Raw genomic sequence first — 17,262 nt, 5'->3', positions numbered from 1 at the left:
GCAGGTCATATTTGAAAGGAAAACATAGTAAGCAGTACCACGCACATCCTAATTTGCCACCTGAACTTGACCCACTAGTAATTCTTTCCACATTACATCTTGTTTTCTTTCTTAAATTATATATTTAGGTTTAATTATATACTGTTACCTAATCGTTGCCAGCTTGTAAAATTCAGGTCAGTCTAATGTCAACATGTATTACAATGTAAACAAGTCTGGCTACTGGCTAACGGTACCTGTCCCCAGGCTTAAATTTTGAAAATAGCTCGTTTGAAAATGGCCAATGGGTCAGAAATAAAGTTTTTATTTGAACTGAAGATGGAGGCTGAAGGACTGAGTTTCAAGCAAAATACTTTCAAGCAAAATACATAATTCATCACGTAAACCTAGTTCTGGCTGAAGGGGTTATGATCTAAAAACAGATGGTGAAAGGAAAAGGAGCAGTTCGCCGATTCTTTTTGGCTGCCTATTCTGTTTCTGATGAGTTTTTAAAACATGTACTTTATATTTTTTATTGTGCACATGCTGCTATTGTGCAGAAAAAGTAGGACTGTAGGTATATAGCACTTCTGCATACAGCTAGGCAACTTTCTGTGTTTCTGTGACGTGTGTGTGGTTTCTCAGTGTGTATCTGAAGATGTGGTTCATGAAGCAAGCTATTTTGCTTGAAGTGAGAAACTGGCTTGCTGAGGAAGACCCAGAAAAAAAAAACATCTCTTAGGCCAAAGTTAGGGAAGACTAAGACAAAGTTAGGAATGATGGGGAGAAGGTTTTCACCCTCCTTTGGGGGAAATGGAGCTCAACACCCAATTGAACACCATTTTTTTTTTCTTTTTCTGTTTAATTAGATGGAAGGCCATAGCCTCCCATTGCGCAGTAGCATGTAACCAGGGTGAGATTGCTTCTCTGAGACTTTGGAGGAGACACGTGCAACAAATTGTGCTATATGCACCTCAGAAACTTTATGTTGTTTAGCTTATTGTTTCAGGGATATATTAAGGTAATAAATGGGGAGAGGGCAATCACGTTTGGACTCAGTCCTAGCCTCTGCTTGGTAACACAGCCCAGTAATACCTTTGGGCTTGCCATCCCATTAGTATTTTTCCAGATAGCTGACCCATCAGTCAGCTTGAAGGAACAACATGTCCTTTCAGTAAGACATGTCATTCTCATTAGATGGATGGCCACATTTGGAGATCATAACCTAGAGGATGATGTGTTCTTTGAGGATTTGTGGAGAGCCTGAATCAGCTTTCCTTAGTTGCAGTCACATTGGGCCAGAAGTGGTCTTCAGAGCCAGGTCAATCTGTAGAATAGTGGCTTGACAGTTAGACGGAGCCCTTGTGGTATATCATGTGTAATTGTCAGTGTGTTTAGGAAAACTCAAAAACCCCGCTCTTGAGAAACCAGGGAAGAAAATCTCTTAAAGTGTCCTTTCACATGGAGGGGTTGGAGAGGGATGTCAGAACCATGAGAGCTAGTAATGGAAGCTAGAAGCAGCAGATCTGGCATTTTTCTGTACTGGCTACACAACTTGTTCAGATGATGAACGTCTCACAGTCCCATGCTGGTGTCCCTGCATCTCATGTATTAACAGCGTGCTCTAGGGCTGCAATAATGTGGTAGCAGGAATATCTCCGAAAAGCTTATTTGCAAGCTTGCACTGTCCTTTGCTGTTCATCATCTATAAATGTCACCACTAGCAAGCCATATCCTGTGTCACCCATGATAGCACGTGGCATCTTTCATATCTGGGAAGAGTTTGGAGGACTAGCTCTAGGCAGCACAGGTACTTGATGTAGATACACATCTAATCTGTGACATGTGCGCAGATGTGGGGTGAAAACATAGGAACGTTTTCTGTTGGAAGGTGTTTGGGTAAAAATAACTGATTTAAGTGGTCTTTGGTTGTACACTGAAGGTTGTTTCTCGGTGCTGCTAATGACTGTGAGGTTGTATATACATTCTTAATTACACCATATAGTTTATGATATTTATGCAAGTTAAAATCAAAATCATGAGCTGTGTAATGAGATTGACCAGATTCAGAGCTTTCTAGAGCTAAACCATTAGGGCTGTGCTTTTGTAGCTGGGTTTCCAGTACAGTGGAGGAAGGTTTGCAGTAATAAACAATGAAAACGTTTTTGTTTTGTTATTTCCTGGGTCTACACAAAGTTGCTAAGTGAAATTTTTGAGTAGTTTCTCTTTTAAAATTAGTCATGCAAAAGGACATGTTTTCCAAGTGTAACAAAGTGATTACTTGAGGGAGAGAACCCACCACCTTGCTGTGAATAGAAGCCCTTCTACAGGGAATCAATCAAAACTAACAGCTTGACTTGCGACAACTTTCCAACCAGTCTTACCATCAGAGAAGCCTTGATGATCCTCCATCATATAAGCCCTGGGCACATCGTGAGGGCCTGCAGTGGGAAGGAACCCAGCTGAGGACTGTGCTCTTCTGCAGCCTTCAACAGAGGGCCCCAAATCAGCACCATTTTGACAATTACCTATTTCCGCGTGTCATAGTTCAGCCCTGATTGGGACCAGCCTACACAGTCTCTCTCTCGCTCGCTCCCCCCACCCTCTGAAAGAATAGGGGGAGATGATATAAGGAAAACGGCTCGAGGTTTGAGATAAGGACGGGGAGAAATCCTTAAAGTTACCGTCATGGGCAAAACAGACTCGACTTGGGGAAAACTATTCATTTATTTCTAAAACTAGCAGAAGAACAAGACAGGGAACAAGATAACCTCCCCCCACCCCTCCCTCTTCCCAGGCTTAACATTATCTCTACTACCTTCCCTCCCACCCCGAGTGGCACAGGGGGGAAGAGGGAATGGGGGTCGCGGTGAGTTCATCATGCATTGTTTCATGCTGCTGCTTCATCATCGGGGGAAGAACTCACATTCCTCCCCTGCTCCATCGTGGGGTCCCTCCCACGGGCCACAGTCCTTTGTGAAACTGCTCCGGCGTGGGTCATCTCTTCCACGGGGTGCAGTCCTTCCAGAACAGCTGCCCCAGAGGGCCCTCCATGGGCCGCAGCCTCCTCAGGTCTCCACCTGCCACACTGTGGGGTCCTCCATGGGCTGCAGGTGAATCTCTGCTCCTCCGTGGACCTCCATGGACAACCTGCTCCACCATGGTCATCACCACAGGCTGCAGGGGAATCTTGGCCAGGAGCCGCATTACTCCTCCCCCTCCTTTTTCACTGACCTTGGTGTCTGCAGCCGTTCCTCTCACAAGAAAAATTCTTCACAACAGGCTGGCAGGTGCCTCTCAGGATCTTTTTACATCTCATTCATATCTGGGCCAGGTCAAGTTGGGCCCAGTCGTCCGCCCGGTGGGAGGCCAGAGGGTGAGACCTGCAAGGCCCACAAGGCTCATGCCTCCACCTCTCTGCCCCGACTCAGCTGCTTCACATCTTCTCTCCTTTTTTTTTTTTTTTTTTTTTTTATGTTTTCCCCTTCTTAAATACATTATCGCAGAGGCGTTATCACAGAACATTCTGCTACCACTTGGCTTGGCCAGCAGCGGGTCTGCCCTAGGCCCGGCCAAGTCCACTGAACAAAGGGGAAACAACTTCTAGCAGCTTCCTACAGAAGCTACCACCTTAGTCACTAAACAAAACCAGAACACCAGGGTATAGGATAGTGGGAAGAGGGCGAAGAACTGTGTTCAGACCTAAACCACTTGGTTTAATATCAAAAATCTTAATAGATTTAGTAACAGGGTCCTCGCATGTCAACTTGCTGGAACTGCAAGAGAGAAGGTGAGCACTTGAGCAACGGGGAACCACAGAAGTGGTTAAAAAGTGGGGAGTGACCCATGAGAAAGGTCTGCAAGCAACAACAATCTGTATTGATTTGATAAAGCTAAAGAGTTTATATGAACAAATTAAATTCTGCTTGAATTATCTGGTGTTGAATGTAGATGAGTAGGTAGAACGGCATCTATGAGCAGCTAGTGCTGTTAACTCTGTATTTGTGTATTGGTTCAGAAAGTATAAGGAGAGAGAGTTGAAGTATAAACTATTGCAACAGCAGCAGTTTTCTAAGCTAAGATGCATTAATAACACTTGCTTTTTGTTTGTCTTTCTTTTGTACAGTCAAGAAGGAGGAGAAATCAGAAGTTATGAGTGTTCCCTGGTTTACGAATCTAAGGTGGAGAGGAAGACAGACGTTAAATTAACTGGGCATAGTCTGAAGCTACTTAAGATTAACAGGCTGGAAGAGATCAATACACGATACAACAGCAACAGACTTGAAAAAACAACGTTTTTTCAGAGCGTGGAAAAAATGGAGAGGACTAGACGCTTTCAGGAAGAAAAATTCAGTGAATTAGATCCTGGAACAGAAGATGAAAAGGTAACTAACTAACTGCATAATTAATTTTGTGTTCCCAAAGCACTATGCCTTTATTTTTTTCAGCTAAAGAGGTTACTATGTATGTTTCCCAATAAAGTTGAATTTTTCATTATCGTGTGAAAATGTATTGCAGCTTTGAGAGACTGGTCAGCATCTTTTAATCTTTTGAATTCATAGAAGCAAGCAAGTGTGGTTTTTTTTTTTTCTGGGGTTTATTTACAGCTGGATTTATAAGTTGTAAAGAAGTTGTGTGGTTCTGCAGCTCTTCAAAATCAGAAGGCAAGCATGGATTTTGTTGGATGCATGTTTTGAAAGCATTTATCCTATCTAACAGCAGTGGAGTTAGTGGGGACAGAATGAATCCTATGGAAAGAGCAATTTTCCCAGAGGAGCTCAGGCACCTTTGTCCTTTGCTCCCCATTAACACTGGAGGAGCAAGGGCATGGTTATATGCTGGGTGCCATGCTTGCAGGGCCGAATGTTGTCCAGTGTACCTCTACGCTGCACTTGTCTCCAATAAAAACGGTGCTGGTCATCATAGTACGGGGTGTCTGGCAGGAAAGTGACTCTGTGGTCAGCCAAAATGTGTTTAGAAATAGCAACATTTCCTTGTATTACGCTTTTTCTATAGGAGAGTCTAGAGGAACCAGGTTTTTTTTTATTGACAGGTCATTTAGTCAAGAACTAAGAAAATGTGCTTGCAATAGGGCAATGAAAAAGTAATTTTACACACCAATTTGTGAAAAGACTTGAAAAATTTGTGCTGTGGCTGTTTGTGTGCTGTGGCTATTTGTGTGCTTATTGTGCTGGTATGGTACAGCAGTTTTTCAAGTATTCTGAATATTTTTTTTTTTGTTCAGATGATACCCTGGGGTGTTGGTGTAAAGTAAATTTCATGATATTTTCATTTGTATTCACAACTCAAGAAGTTTAATTTTTGATATGTCTTCATCTCCTGGGTCCCTTTTGTACAAAATTATTCCAGTCTTCACTAAGCTACTGCAACATTTACTTTGTAGAGGAAGAAAATGATCCGTATATTAAAACAAACAAACCATGTCTCACATAAGTAGGATGTGTTTAGTTTAGAGATTTTAATTTAGTGTTACAGTGAAAATGAGAATTAAAAAAAAAATAAATCTGGGTGGTTGTGGCTTAGAGGACATTATTAACTCTTAAGTAAGGTTTCTTCCAGTATGAAAATCACAACTTGCACAGGTGAGAAAGTAAAAACTGCTGTTCTTGCCGTGTAGCTCTTCTTTCAAGTTTTGTCTCTCTTTAGGGCCAAGAGAAGGGCTATGTGAGCTGCTTTGCTGGTGTTCATGTATCTGAGTTTGATGATTAATTGCAGAAAGTAGCTGAGGTAGGGGGATTTTCCACCACTTTTTGCTGCAAAATCTGTTGATGTCTGCTTCTTCAGTCTAATAGTTGGAACTTTATTAAGGTATTTAATTTATTAATGGTAGGCTCTTTATTAGGAATGATGTAAGAAAAGACAGGGAGAGTTTGGAGGTGCAGTAGGGGAGAAAGGAATAGATTTAGAAGATGGACAGCTGGTGGCTAGTTGCAAGCTGGAGAAACAGCTCTGTATTCCCATTTTAGCTCATCAGTCTCCTGGGGACAAGACTTCAAAGGTGAAAGGCAGTTCAACTGAACTCTGGTAATATACCTCTCTGGAGTGAGGTTTCCAGATGCATTAGTTCTGTTTCTCCTAAGCTTTTACAAGCTTAGAAGTTAATTGCAAAACTTAACTTTCACACTTTTTTTTTTTTTTTTTTTTTTTTTAGGAATTTCTCAGTGGGATACTGAACTGGGGCCTCATTGTGCTGTTAATGTTGATCAAAGGAAAACCAAGACTTTCCTTTGAAAGGTCTCAGCTTGGTCTGCTTGGCTGGTGAGCAGTTTTACTATACTGCTCTGGAAAGGAAGGAAAGAATATTGTGCTGGCAGGAAATACAGCAAACATTGCTTATATGTATGCATTTACATGTGTATGCTTGTGGGCATATGTATGTAATTTCTGTGGATGAAGTCCTGCTGACTTTGAAAGCAGTGACAAAACATCTATTTGCTTCAATGGAAGTGGGTTACAACTCAAGAGCCTATCTAGAAGAGAGTGATCAAACTGTGTACTTGCTCAAATAAATAATTATTCTGAGACTAATTGATTATAATTACAGAAAAAGATTATTCTCTTCCTCAAGCCAACTGTTTTTCTAGATATATTTTTTATGAAATAAGCAAACACAGTTTTCATCTTTCAGTACAGTATATTCTTGCAAAAAAAAAAACCTAAAAAGAAAAAAAAATATATTTTCCAGAGCCGTTAAAATACAACTGTGGAAAGCAAACCCAGCAATTGTTGGCCATCAACTATGAATAATGACTTGACAGTGTAATGTACGTCTTGGTGCTGTGAGGTTGCAGTCCTCTAGATGGCACTCTTTGCCACACCAGCTCTCCACCGAGACCATTTGCGCTTGGAGAAGATAACTTAAAATAACTCATGGCAGAACTCCTCTTTGCCCGTTTTACATGTGCTTCGTTCAGAATGGCCTCTTGCCCCCCATTTATACAGTTGGCAGCACATGGCTTTGTTTCTCAGCTAAGTTTTGTCTGCAGGAATGAACACAAAGTTTTGCTTCAAGTGATACATTATCAAGTGAAAGACATTTTGTTTTATAGGACCAGTTTTTATAGGTAAGAACCAGATTAAAAGAAAGAATAAAAATTCAGATCTGTCCTTGACCCATTGCACTGAACAGCCATGCCAGGGGGTTGTGCTGGTCCAAGGGAGGTGGTGGCACAGGGTAGGAACAAGCAGCTGTTCCTCTTTTGACAGTAACACCAGCTTATGCAAAGGTAAATTGATTGTGAAACTACCATCCAGTCTGCCCAGTTGCATTGCTCCTGGTGAGCTCCATGTTCCCCATGTAGACTGCTTCTGATGGCCCAGTCAAAGCTGCACACTGTTGGTTGGCAAACCTGCAGTCACTTCCTTCTGGCTCTTACCAGGTAAATGATGGGTGCGAGAACACAATTCAAATAGTTCGATTTTGATTAACTACCTGAAACTAGGGCACTAGTTCCCTCTTCTCAATGACTGTTGAGTTTCAAATACTGTAAAATTATCTTCCTCAGCATGAGTGACTTGTTTTTAAACCCTGGCTCCATGATTCAGATGCATGCAGCTTGATTCTTTTCTGTTAGTAACACTCAGAACTATAGAAGCTCCTAGGTTCCTATTTACCAAGCTAATAACAAAAGTAACTCACCCACATTGGGTAATAATTACATAACCACTTTTTCAGGAGAGCAATATAAAATAAACATTCATCAAAAGCTAAATCTAGTCCTAAGTGAAGCTTCAAAGTTTTCTGAACTCTGGCAGACCACCTAGGGAAAGAGATTTAAAATTCAGGATCTCTCTAGAAGCGTAATGCTGCTGCTCTTAAAGTTCTTGCAACCTAGAGAGCTACAGCTACAACTGCAGTTCCTGTGGCTGAAGTTATTACTAGTCGACAGTGTAACTGTAGGGTTTCTGGATCTTGTCAATTTGCATCCACAAGATCTGGCCATTACCTTGACTTACCATCCATCTCTTTTACTTATTTGCTGTGTGGTGCCAATACATTCATGCTGTGTAATATGCTGTGACAGGAGAGATGCTCCCTGTGCGTGTTCGTGAGCAAGCTTTCCCTTGGAGGCGTAAGCACTGTGAAGGACTTTTAGCTAGAGCTCAGACACAGCTGAACTAGCGTGGGTAATGCATTACTTGCTGTCCACTGAGTGGTGGCAACTGATTGTTTCCACACTTACAGTCTGCTGCAAAATGGAAAGAAAAGGCATTGGTAAAACTCATTGACTTAAATGTTTATTTTACTGTGATTTTTACCTTACCTTTAGAATCATAGAATGGTTAGGGTTGGAAGGGACCTTCAAAGGTCATCTAGTCCAACCCCCCTACAAGAAGCAGGGACATCCCCAACTAGATCAGGTTGCTCAGAGCCTCATCCAGCCTGGCCTTGAACGTTTCCAGGGATGGGGCTTCCACGACCTCTCTGGGCAACCTGTTCCAGTGTTCTACAACCCTCATTGTAAAAAAAATTTTCCTAATATCTAATCTAAATCTACCTCCCTCTATTTTAAAACCATTACTCCTTGTCCTCTTTAGAGTTGGACTCTAGTAATTTATTCATAAGCTGAGATGTATTAAATTAGTTAAACTACAGTCTTATGTACCAGAATAGAATTTCTCCCATTATTAGTAAACGTAAATGTGAATCCTAACATTTGCTAAAAAAATGTGACTTTGTCATTTGCAACTTACTGTTGTGTAAGTGATAACCTCTGGTAGCTCTACTGCCCTTGCTGTCCTCCTTGAAAGGGCAGAAGTAGCTAGAAGCAGAGCTGCTCTTTCCTTACTGCCATATTTCAGGGCTTCTTAGTCCTACTCTTTTAAGAAAACAATAATTTAATAAGGATTACACCTCCCACTAGCTAGTTTTATTTTAATAGATAGTTGCTATGCCAGTTCATTTTGCTGTTCTGGAGACATTCGGAGTACTTTCGGTTCAGGAGAGCTGTTTGTTTCTTGGTTGTTTTTGGTTTTTTTTTTTTTTTTTCTTCTTCCCCAAAAGTGGAAAAAATATTTCTCATTGGAATTTTGTTTCTTGAGTTGGCAATACAATTTTCCATGCAAAAGTATCCCTTTGATGATATTCTGAAAACAGTTTAAGGACTGACTTTTAAATATTTTGCCTAGCTGGAACTGTTGAATATACTCAATACCTGGTATTCAGTTAAGCTAGGCCCAGAGATGGCTAATTGTCCTCTAATTCATTGTCTCCAGTCAGAATGTGATGAGCCTTGTCTCCTTTGAACCTTCTTTCTCCCTCTTGACCACCACCACAATTTCTCTAGCAGTTACTTTCTCTGCAGCCTCTATATTGGAAATGACTGTGGTGGCAACAATACCTTTGCACGTTCCTTTTTCCTGGGGAGGTCACAGTCATGGCAGTATTTTGAGCAGGGAACAAAACGATCATTGTTGAATAATTAACCCAAAATAACTTTCTTCTCTCCCCAAACACTGTTCAAGATATTGATCTAAGTATTTTGACAGAAAACTACTTCTTGTTTTACAATTTTAATTAAGAAAGATTCTTTAACAAAATCCTACAAGAGATTCTGTATATTTGCAGTGAGACTTCTTAACTAATGAAGAGGTCAAAACCCTCAATGATTTCTTCAGCCTTGAAATCAAAGCACCCTGTCTAAAGCTTGGCTTAATATGGTCAGAAAAGTTTAAGTGAACTTCAGCCGAGGTTGGGCCCAGTTTTTTTTTACCAACCTCCTTTTCAGCTTGCTTGAAATGCTGTCATCAGGCATTGTGTTACCAACCTCAGCCTGGTACAGCTTTACAGAATATCCTTTCTGCAGTGCACTCTTCAAGTGCCAAGTTCATAGCAGTCTGTTCTTATGTAGCAATGTGTGTGATTCTGTGATTTCAGGTGGCTTTGTTTTGCTTAAGGTTCCCAGTTCCCATGGTTGTAAGAATGTTGACAGAATGTTGTCTGTCTTTCTCAGAAAGAAAGAGAAAGATATCAAGGTTTCCCAACTGAAGAAAAATCCCACATCTAAACCCACCCTCCCCAACATAACAACTACGTAATAACTCAAAATGTGACCTGAGAGTGCTCTGAAGTTTTAGAAGCCAGAAGTTGACTAAGGAAAGGACAACAGTCATTATTTTTTTAATCTCTTGACTTTTTTCAAATGATGTAATGATTTTTGTAGTTTGATTTGTGAATTTTCAGTACTTGAGATTTCTGGTACTCATATTTCTCCACAGCCAGAGGGAGTGGTTTAAGTGCTTTACTTTTTCACCTCAGATCAGATAAATACACAAGCAGAGAAGAAATGGCACTTTTTCTTCTTCATCTGCTTGATCTTCCACAATGACCATCAGCACTCTCTAATTATGGGCACCTGTTTCACAGATGTATAATCTTATATATAAGGATTCTTTCCTTATATATAAGATTATATATAAGGATTCTTTCCTTATATATAGACCTAAGACCTTATGTAATTATCCTTCACAATCCTTATATATATCCTCGTATACAAGATAATAAACCATGACATACTTTGTTCCTCATGTATTTAGTTTTCTGTCTTTAGAAGTAAGACAGCTTCCCTGGGCTTATAATGGAGCTGGCAGCAGGACTTTTTGTTAAAGTTGCTTATCATTTCCAATTTTAAGATCTTCTTTTCAGTTGTTTAAAAAATTCGCAGGTTTTGGCTGCTCAAGCCAGACTTTGCATCACATTGAATTGCTTGGGAAAATTCAGCAACAGCAGCCTATTTCTTTCTGGAAATTTTAGGGGAAAGAAGTTACCCTGATGATAGTGAAAGTCTCACATCCATGTGGTTGAAATGGTCGGGCACCTCCATCCTTTGGATCAAGGACTTGATGGTTGGCAGATGAGCAAACACTGGATATGAGATGGGGAAACAGCTAGGACCTGCTTTCTGCATGGTGGTGCTTTGGGTATGGGAGCAATGTAGATAGACTGCTAGCACAGGAACAGAAAGGACTGCAGACAGCAAAGCCATGGCATTTCAAACTGACCTTTCTGTGCATGTGTGCCATGACACATTTGAAGTGATTGTCTTTAATTTTGCTCTTTGGGTGTTTTTTTTTTTTTTTTCCATTTCTTGCCTATTAAAAGGGGAAAAAGATGACCAGTGGCCTGAATTGCTAACTGTGAAGGGATTGCACTAACAGTTTGCTTTCATTTGAGAAGTTCTGGGATGTCAGAATAATTGCTTTTCCAGTCCGTGCAGTATGCATCTCCTGTAGATCCCTGCACCTGTTTCATGCTTGTCAGTAGGCCATCACTTCTTTTCCTTATAGGTTCAGGGAATGTGTTGAAGTGTGAGATGGGATCCTGCTGAGTGTCCAAATCTTGCCTAGATAGGTGGTACTTACAGAGCTGGAGATGGTTTTGAGGGTGCCTGCCAAATTGCATCTGCTAGAGCAGGAGAACCAATTTAATCAGTTGATCAAAAATAAAGGGATGGATCTAACCCTGCAAAGAAATGCTGCCTGGATTGCAGGTAGTTTCTGCCTTTTAGCTTCGTATCTCTGGCACACCTTGTGGACTGTATTAAGCTATGGAAGAAAGAAAGAGATCCCTGCATCTGGAAATGCACAGGTAGTAGATATACTTTTAATAAGTTAGATATATTTCACTGACCAGTATAGATATTGTTTAACTGGATGAATGCTGCTTGTGTTCAGATGTAGCCAGTTAAACTTGTCTGTTATTTCATGGAGCAGCACATATTCCTCTCTTTTAGGAGAGTGTCTCCGGCAGCAAATCGTAGACAGCTGATGTGCTTTTCAGGAAGGTGCATCTCCCCTCGCTGTCCGAGTGCTTTGTCGTGCCGTTAAAACATGAGGCGTCCTCTAGTGACCTCTACTGGGTGATGTACAAGGGGCTGCCCCAAGGTTGCCTTCTTTGGCCACCGTGGCAGCAAAGTTGCCAGCTTGTTGTGGGACTTGGAGATCCCCGGTAAGGCTTATACCGGTTATTTTCCAGTTGCTGTCAAGTGAACGTAGCATTATCTTTCCAAAGAAGTAGCATCACTAGTTATTATATCACTAGGTGTTGCAGTCAAAGATAGTACGTACGTTTGCTGTGATTTCCGAGAAAGTAATACAATGCTGTGATGACCCATCATGTTGTAACTCAAGAGCTTTTAGAAGAATTCTTAACAGGAAACACTGCTTAAAAGAAACAAATTGATTTAGAAAGGCAAAAAGGAAGACACTTTTCTAAAGTAGCTCCAAGGATGTAGATTGCCAGAGTGCTTAGGATTTTAACAAGTTTGCTGCAAATGACATTTTTCTTTCTTTCTGTGAAGAGATCCACCTGCAGAATCTCAAAACTTATTTCATGTCAAAGATCCACGATGGCCCAAGAAGCTCATTATATGAATGTCCTCTAATCCATCAGAAAAATTGTTCTTTCAGAAATCTGTACTAATATTTTTCTCAGTAAAAGCAAACCAACCAGATTTTATTAAGGTTTTTGATGCTATTTCCTTTTATAATGATTCTACTTCTATGACATATATGCATGGATAAATAGAAAAAGAGGAAAAACTAAGGGGACACTCAGAAAGTAAAAACTGTTACAAATGTCTTTATCCACATTGTTAATTAATTTGGTAGTGTCAGTTACGAAATGATGATTTTTTTTTTTTTAAACGTTCACTTTAAATAATGATCTTTAAATCCACTCTTTAAGCAACTTGATAGAAAATGAAGAACTATCTGTTCGGTACCATGCTGTCAAGGAGAATGTTGTCCGTGATACACAGCTCTGTTGAGTATAAATTTCAGTCCATTCCATTACTGAAACTGCTAACAGTGTAGAATTGTGCATTTCATGCAAGACAAACGAGTGGTAAAGAGAAGATAATTAACAGACATGTAAACGATATCCTAGGACTCTATTCTTTATAGAAAGTGATTTCTGTAGATTCAATAACAAATTAAAAAAAAATCAAGTCTGTGCTTGGTGGTTTTCATTTTCTCTCTAACTCAGTCTGAAACTGTTACAGAACTCACAGATAAGCTTGAAAAAAGATCTACTTTTTTGTTTATGCCTAGCTCACTGAGATTTTGCATTTTTTCTTGAGTGAATTGTAGTTTGTAAGGAAAAATAAGTTAATTTCATTCCACTGTCCTGTTTTTATTGCACTGCTACTGTTTTGCTACTGTCAATTTATTTTTCAGTTTTTAAGACCTCAGGCCAATGTATTAAATGGTATTTGTTAGCAAGAAAACTACATCTATTGCATTGCAAAGAAAACAGATTTTTAAATACCCTGCGTTAAGACTAACAAAGGTTGCTTTCTAGTCCTTACCTGCACTAAAGTATTTTTTTTCCTGAATTTTGCTAAGTCAGTGACTGTCAGAGCTCTTTATCAGTTTTGTGGCACACATCATGAACTCACTTTTGAAATTCAGAGTGGTAACAGCTGTCAGACATTTGGGTTTGGATTGCTCTGCATGTAAGTTAAGTTTTTTTTCTTTTCATTTGAAAGGTCTCTCATGAACTGCAGGTTTCCCAGGCTATCTTATAAGTCCTTGTAGATAGAAAGGTGGCATGGAATCACAAGTTTTTCAAGAGCAGGGCAAGTGTCCTTGCCAGGGACTAGCAGTAGGGCTGTGCTCGTGCAGAGACTCCTGGATAAGCTGAGTCCTTAGCTTTGGGAGGAAATGAGCCAACAGCAGCCTGAGACCAAGATTCCTGTGTCATCTCAGGACCCCATGGCATGTCCATTCCAGACTCATCCTTCCCCCTCTCTTTCTAGAGAAGTATTGTTGTCAACTGCAAGTAAACTGTTCCTACAGCTCCCTTGTTCTTCTGCACGCTAATATGTGACCTGTGGCTCTCAGACCTGTGAAGGTTTGGTCACATGGCTGGTGTGATCAGAAAAGTTGATGGTCTCTACTAGAGCTCATACTTGAGAATGGTACTCTCCTTGAACTCCCAAAGTGAGGGGAAAAGGGGGATGGGATCTAAAGAGCTTTATGTATCTTGCTCACTTTTCTGAGGTTCTGGAGAAAATGTGAGTTTGGCTTCCTAAGGGAGTGTGAGGGAACAGTGCTACCCTTTGGTCATGATACTCCTTCCTCAAAGCAGCGTTAATCAAGAAAGAAAATGTAGAGCTATAACAAATAACTTTAAGTAAATCTGTTATCTTTCTGCATGTGATATTACAGCAGAATAATACTGCCAGTCGCAGGTAACTGTACTTTGGGTAAGCCTGTGTCTGTTCAGTGGGTTGTGAAGGGTCTTTGATGATAATTATATGCGTTATGGTGAGCAAGCAGAGACCCTAACTGAACTTGTGTGAGGCACAGTACAAGTCAGATCCACTCCACAGAATTAATTGTCTGAATGGAGAAGGGAGAAGTAAAATGAGAAACAGGTACGGAGATGGATGAAGAGTCTCCTCAGGTCATGCCCTCGGCCGGTGACATCCATACAGAGTTATCTGTAACATGGAAATGAAATTGCTGACTCTCTGTCTAGTAACCTCTTTGCATAGCTATAAACCAAAATCTGAGGGGTGGCATGCCTCTGAACTCTCAGCCTACTGGATCCCAGCCATTTTTTGAATGCTGATTACTTTGTAGAGGTCCTGCACACCATTTGGTCCAGGATCCAAAATTTCAAAAATCTGCAGCAGCTTCTAGATTTCTTTTCTTTTTTTTTTTTAATTTTTCTGGCATTCATTTATGTGCAATTTACTCCTTCCTCCTCCAGTTCATTCTGCTTGATTTTTATTTAGATCCTATGAATACTGTGGTCAGATATTTGTCATAACCTTTAGAATATGACTTTTAAAACATATGAAAATCAGATCAATTTAGATACAGTAAAGGCATAGATATTTATTTCAGAGTAAAAGCTACTGAATCCTGTCTGTTTAGAAAAATACCTCCTTCACTTAAAAACTCCTCTTTGACCTTAGATGCATGGCTTAGCAAAGAATTATTTTGGCCATAATCATTCAAAGGTGTCTCATTACAGATTACCTACCTAGCCAATTTGTAATGTACACGGATGAGCAGGGAGATACATCCAGACTGTCCCTGTGACCTTTCTCTTCTGGCACCCTTGTGCAATGTCTAGTGGACACGTTTAGCAGAAGTCACGGTGCAGTAAAAGTGATTTCCAGTGCTGAGCACAGCGTGAGGATTCCAAACAAGGGCCCTTGCCTAGGAGAGGTTCGCATTTCTGTCACCTTGAATGGAAAGCTCATGTGTAATGAGTATTTTGAGGAGTTTAGAATCTTAATTTTTCCCCTTCTACGGACAATCCAATGTAATTCCTGGTGTTTGGTCCTTCTGTGTTTGATGAAAATGGTTTATTTTTTACTCCCGACTTAAACAAAACCCTTAATTGCTTATATTGAAAAGATAACTGTTTGTTAGGCATACATTGTGTCGTATATAAGGGAGGATTTTTTTTTTTAAGTACTGTACAGTCAAGTACTTCTTAAGTGCTTGATTGACATTTGTAAATGAAATTCCTGAGATAAATTAAAATGGGGCTTCATAATAAGACCTAAAGAGAGCACACAGGATGTTTTTGTAATACAGATAAAGGAATTTGTTACTGATGCTAAAAAGAGAAAAGACAGTATTTTTCCATAGTATCCTGTCTTCAAGGCTGACTAAGCTGGCATACTGGTACACAAGATCTCCCTAACTCTGCGCCTGGACTAAACAGTGATGGAGCAGATATGTGAGCAGATAGGTTTAATTTCAGCTATGTCTCTATCTAGTTATGAGCCTGTCTAGTTGACCTCAAATAGTGACTGTAGTTGAAGATGAAGTCTACCTGGACTTGTGCAAAGCATTTGGCACTGTCCCGCATTACATCCTTGTCTCTAAACTGGAGAGACATGGATTTGACAGGTGGACCACTTGGTGGATAAGGAATTGGCTGGATGGCTGCACTCAAAGAGTTGTGGTCAACAGCTCAATGATCAAGCGAAGACCGGTGATGAGTGGCGTTCCTCAGGGGTCCAATATTGAGACCGGAGTGTTTAACATCTTTGTTGGTGACATGGACAGTGGGATAGAGTGCACTCTCAGCAAGTTCACCAACAACACCAAGCTATGTGGTGTGGTTGACATGCTGGAGGGAAGGGATGCAATCCAGAGGGACCTTGGCAGGCTGGAGAGGTGAACCCGTACAAACCTCATGAAATTCAGCCAGGCCAAGTGCAAGGTCCTGCACATGGGTCAGGGCAATCCCAAGCACAAATACAGGCTGAATGGAGAGTGAATTGAGAATAGGCCTGAGGAGAACAACTTGGGAGTGATGGTGGACAAGAAGCTCAATGTGAGCCAACTGCTTCCAGGGCTGCATCAAAGGAAGTGTGACCAACAGGTTGAGGGAAGTGATTCTCCCCCTCTACTCTGCTCTCGTGAGACCCCACCTAGAGTACTGTGTCCAGCTCTGGAGCCCTCAGCATAAGAAGGACATGGACCTGTTGGAGAGAGTCCAGAGGAGGGCCACGAAGCTGATCAGAGGGCTGGAGCACCTCTCTTATGAGGACAGGCTGAGAGAGTGGGGGTCTTCAGCCTGGAGAAGCTCCGGGGAGCCCTTATAGTGATCTTCCAGTACCTAAAGGGGGCTTATTGGAAAGATGGGGAGAAACATTTCAGCAGAGCGTGTTGTGACAGGATGAGGGGTAATGGTTTTAAAAGAGGAGGAAGCAGATGCAGATTAGACACTGGGAAAAAAAATTTTGCAAGGACGGTGGTGGAACACTGGAACAGGTTGCCCAGAGAGGTTGTTGATGTCCCATCCCTGGAAATATTCAAGACCAGGTTGGATGGGGCTCTGAGCAACCTCCTATAGTTGGAGATGTCCCTGCTCCTTGCAGGGGGCTTGGACTAGATGACCTTTGAAGGTCTCTTGCAGCCCAAACTATTCTATGATTCTATGAATTCATGGTTGGAATTCCTAACAAGTCAAACAGATTTTATTTAATGAACTTCTTAAAGAATCCCTATGAAGTATTTCTGGCTGCCACCAATTGCCAACAGATTGATTCAAAATGTTTGTGAGGGCTAGTATGGGACTTGTAAAGAAATCTTGTGTGATGCCTCTTTGCACTCTTCCTGGCTCATGGCTGTGCTGTACATGGTCCCCCTGCTTCATTAGCAGTAATTTCATGCATGGATAGATAGTGCAGAAGGCCAGCTCAGGATGAGCATTTGCTCCTTATGTCCTCAGGCAATACAAAGTTTCACTGCATTAGGGATTATTTATGGACACTGTGAGTGAGTGACTGT

The 17,262-nt window shown here is 40.9% G+C and overlaps 1 protein-coding gene across 1 annotated transcript in view; it reads left to right on the top strand.

Moving 5' to 3' along the window:
* The window catches only part of MYLK4 (myosin light chain kinase family member 4), an 84,702-nt gene that overhangs the window by 11,953 nt on the left and 55,487 nt on the right, over nucleotides 1-17,262 (top strand). Inside the window, exon 2 of the mRNA XM_086740299.1 lies at nucleotides 4,106-4,364. Within this exon, the coding sequence (XP_086596425.1) occupies nucleotides 4,106-4,364 (259 nt within the window). The remainder of the gene's footprint in view (nucleotides 1-4,105; nucleotides 4,365-17,262) is intronic.

Source organism: Chlamydotis macqueenii, chromosome 2 (genome assembly GCF_036417535.1).
Source record: "Chlamydotis macqueenii isolate bChlMac1 chromosome 2, bChlMac1.mat, whole genome shotgun sequence".
NCBI lineage: Eukaryota > Metazoa > Chordata > Aves > Otidiformes > Otididae > Chlamydotis > Chlamydotis macqueenii.
The sequence above is the reverse complement of the archived record's forward strand: the minus strand, read 5'-3'. Positions and strand labels throughout refer to the sequence as shown.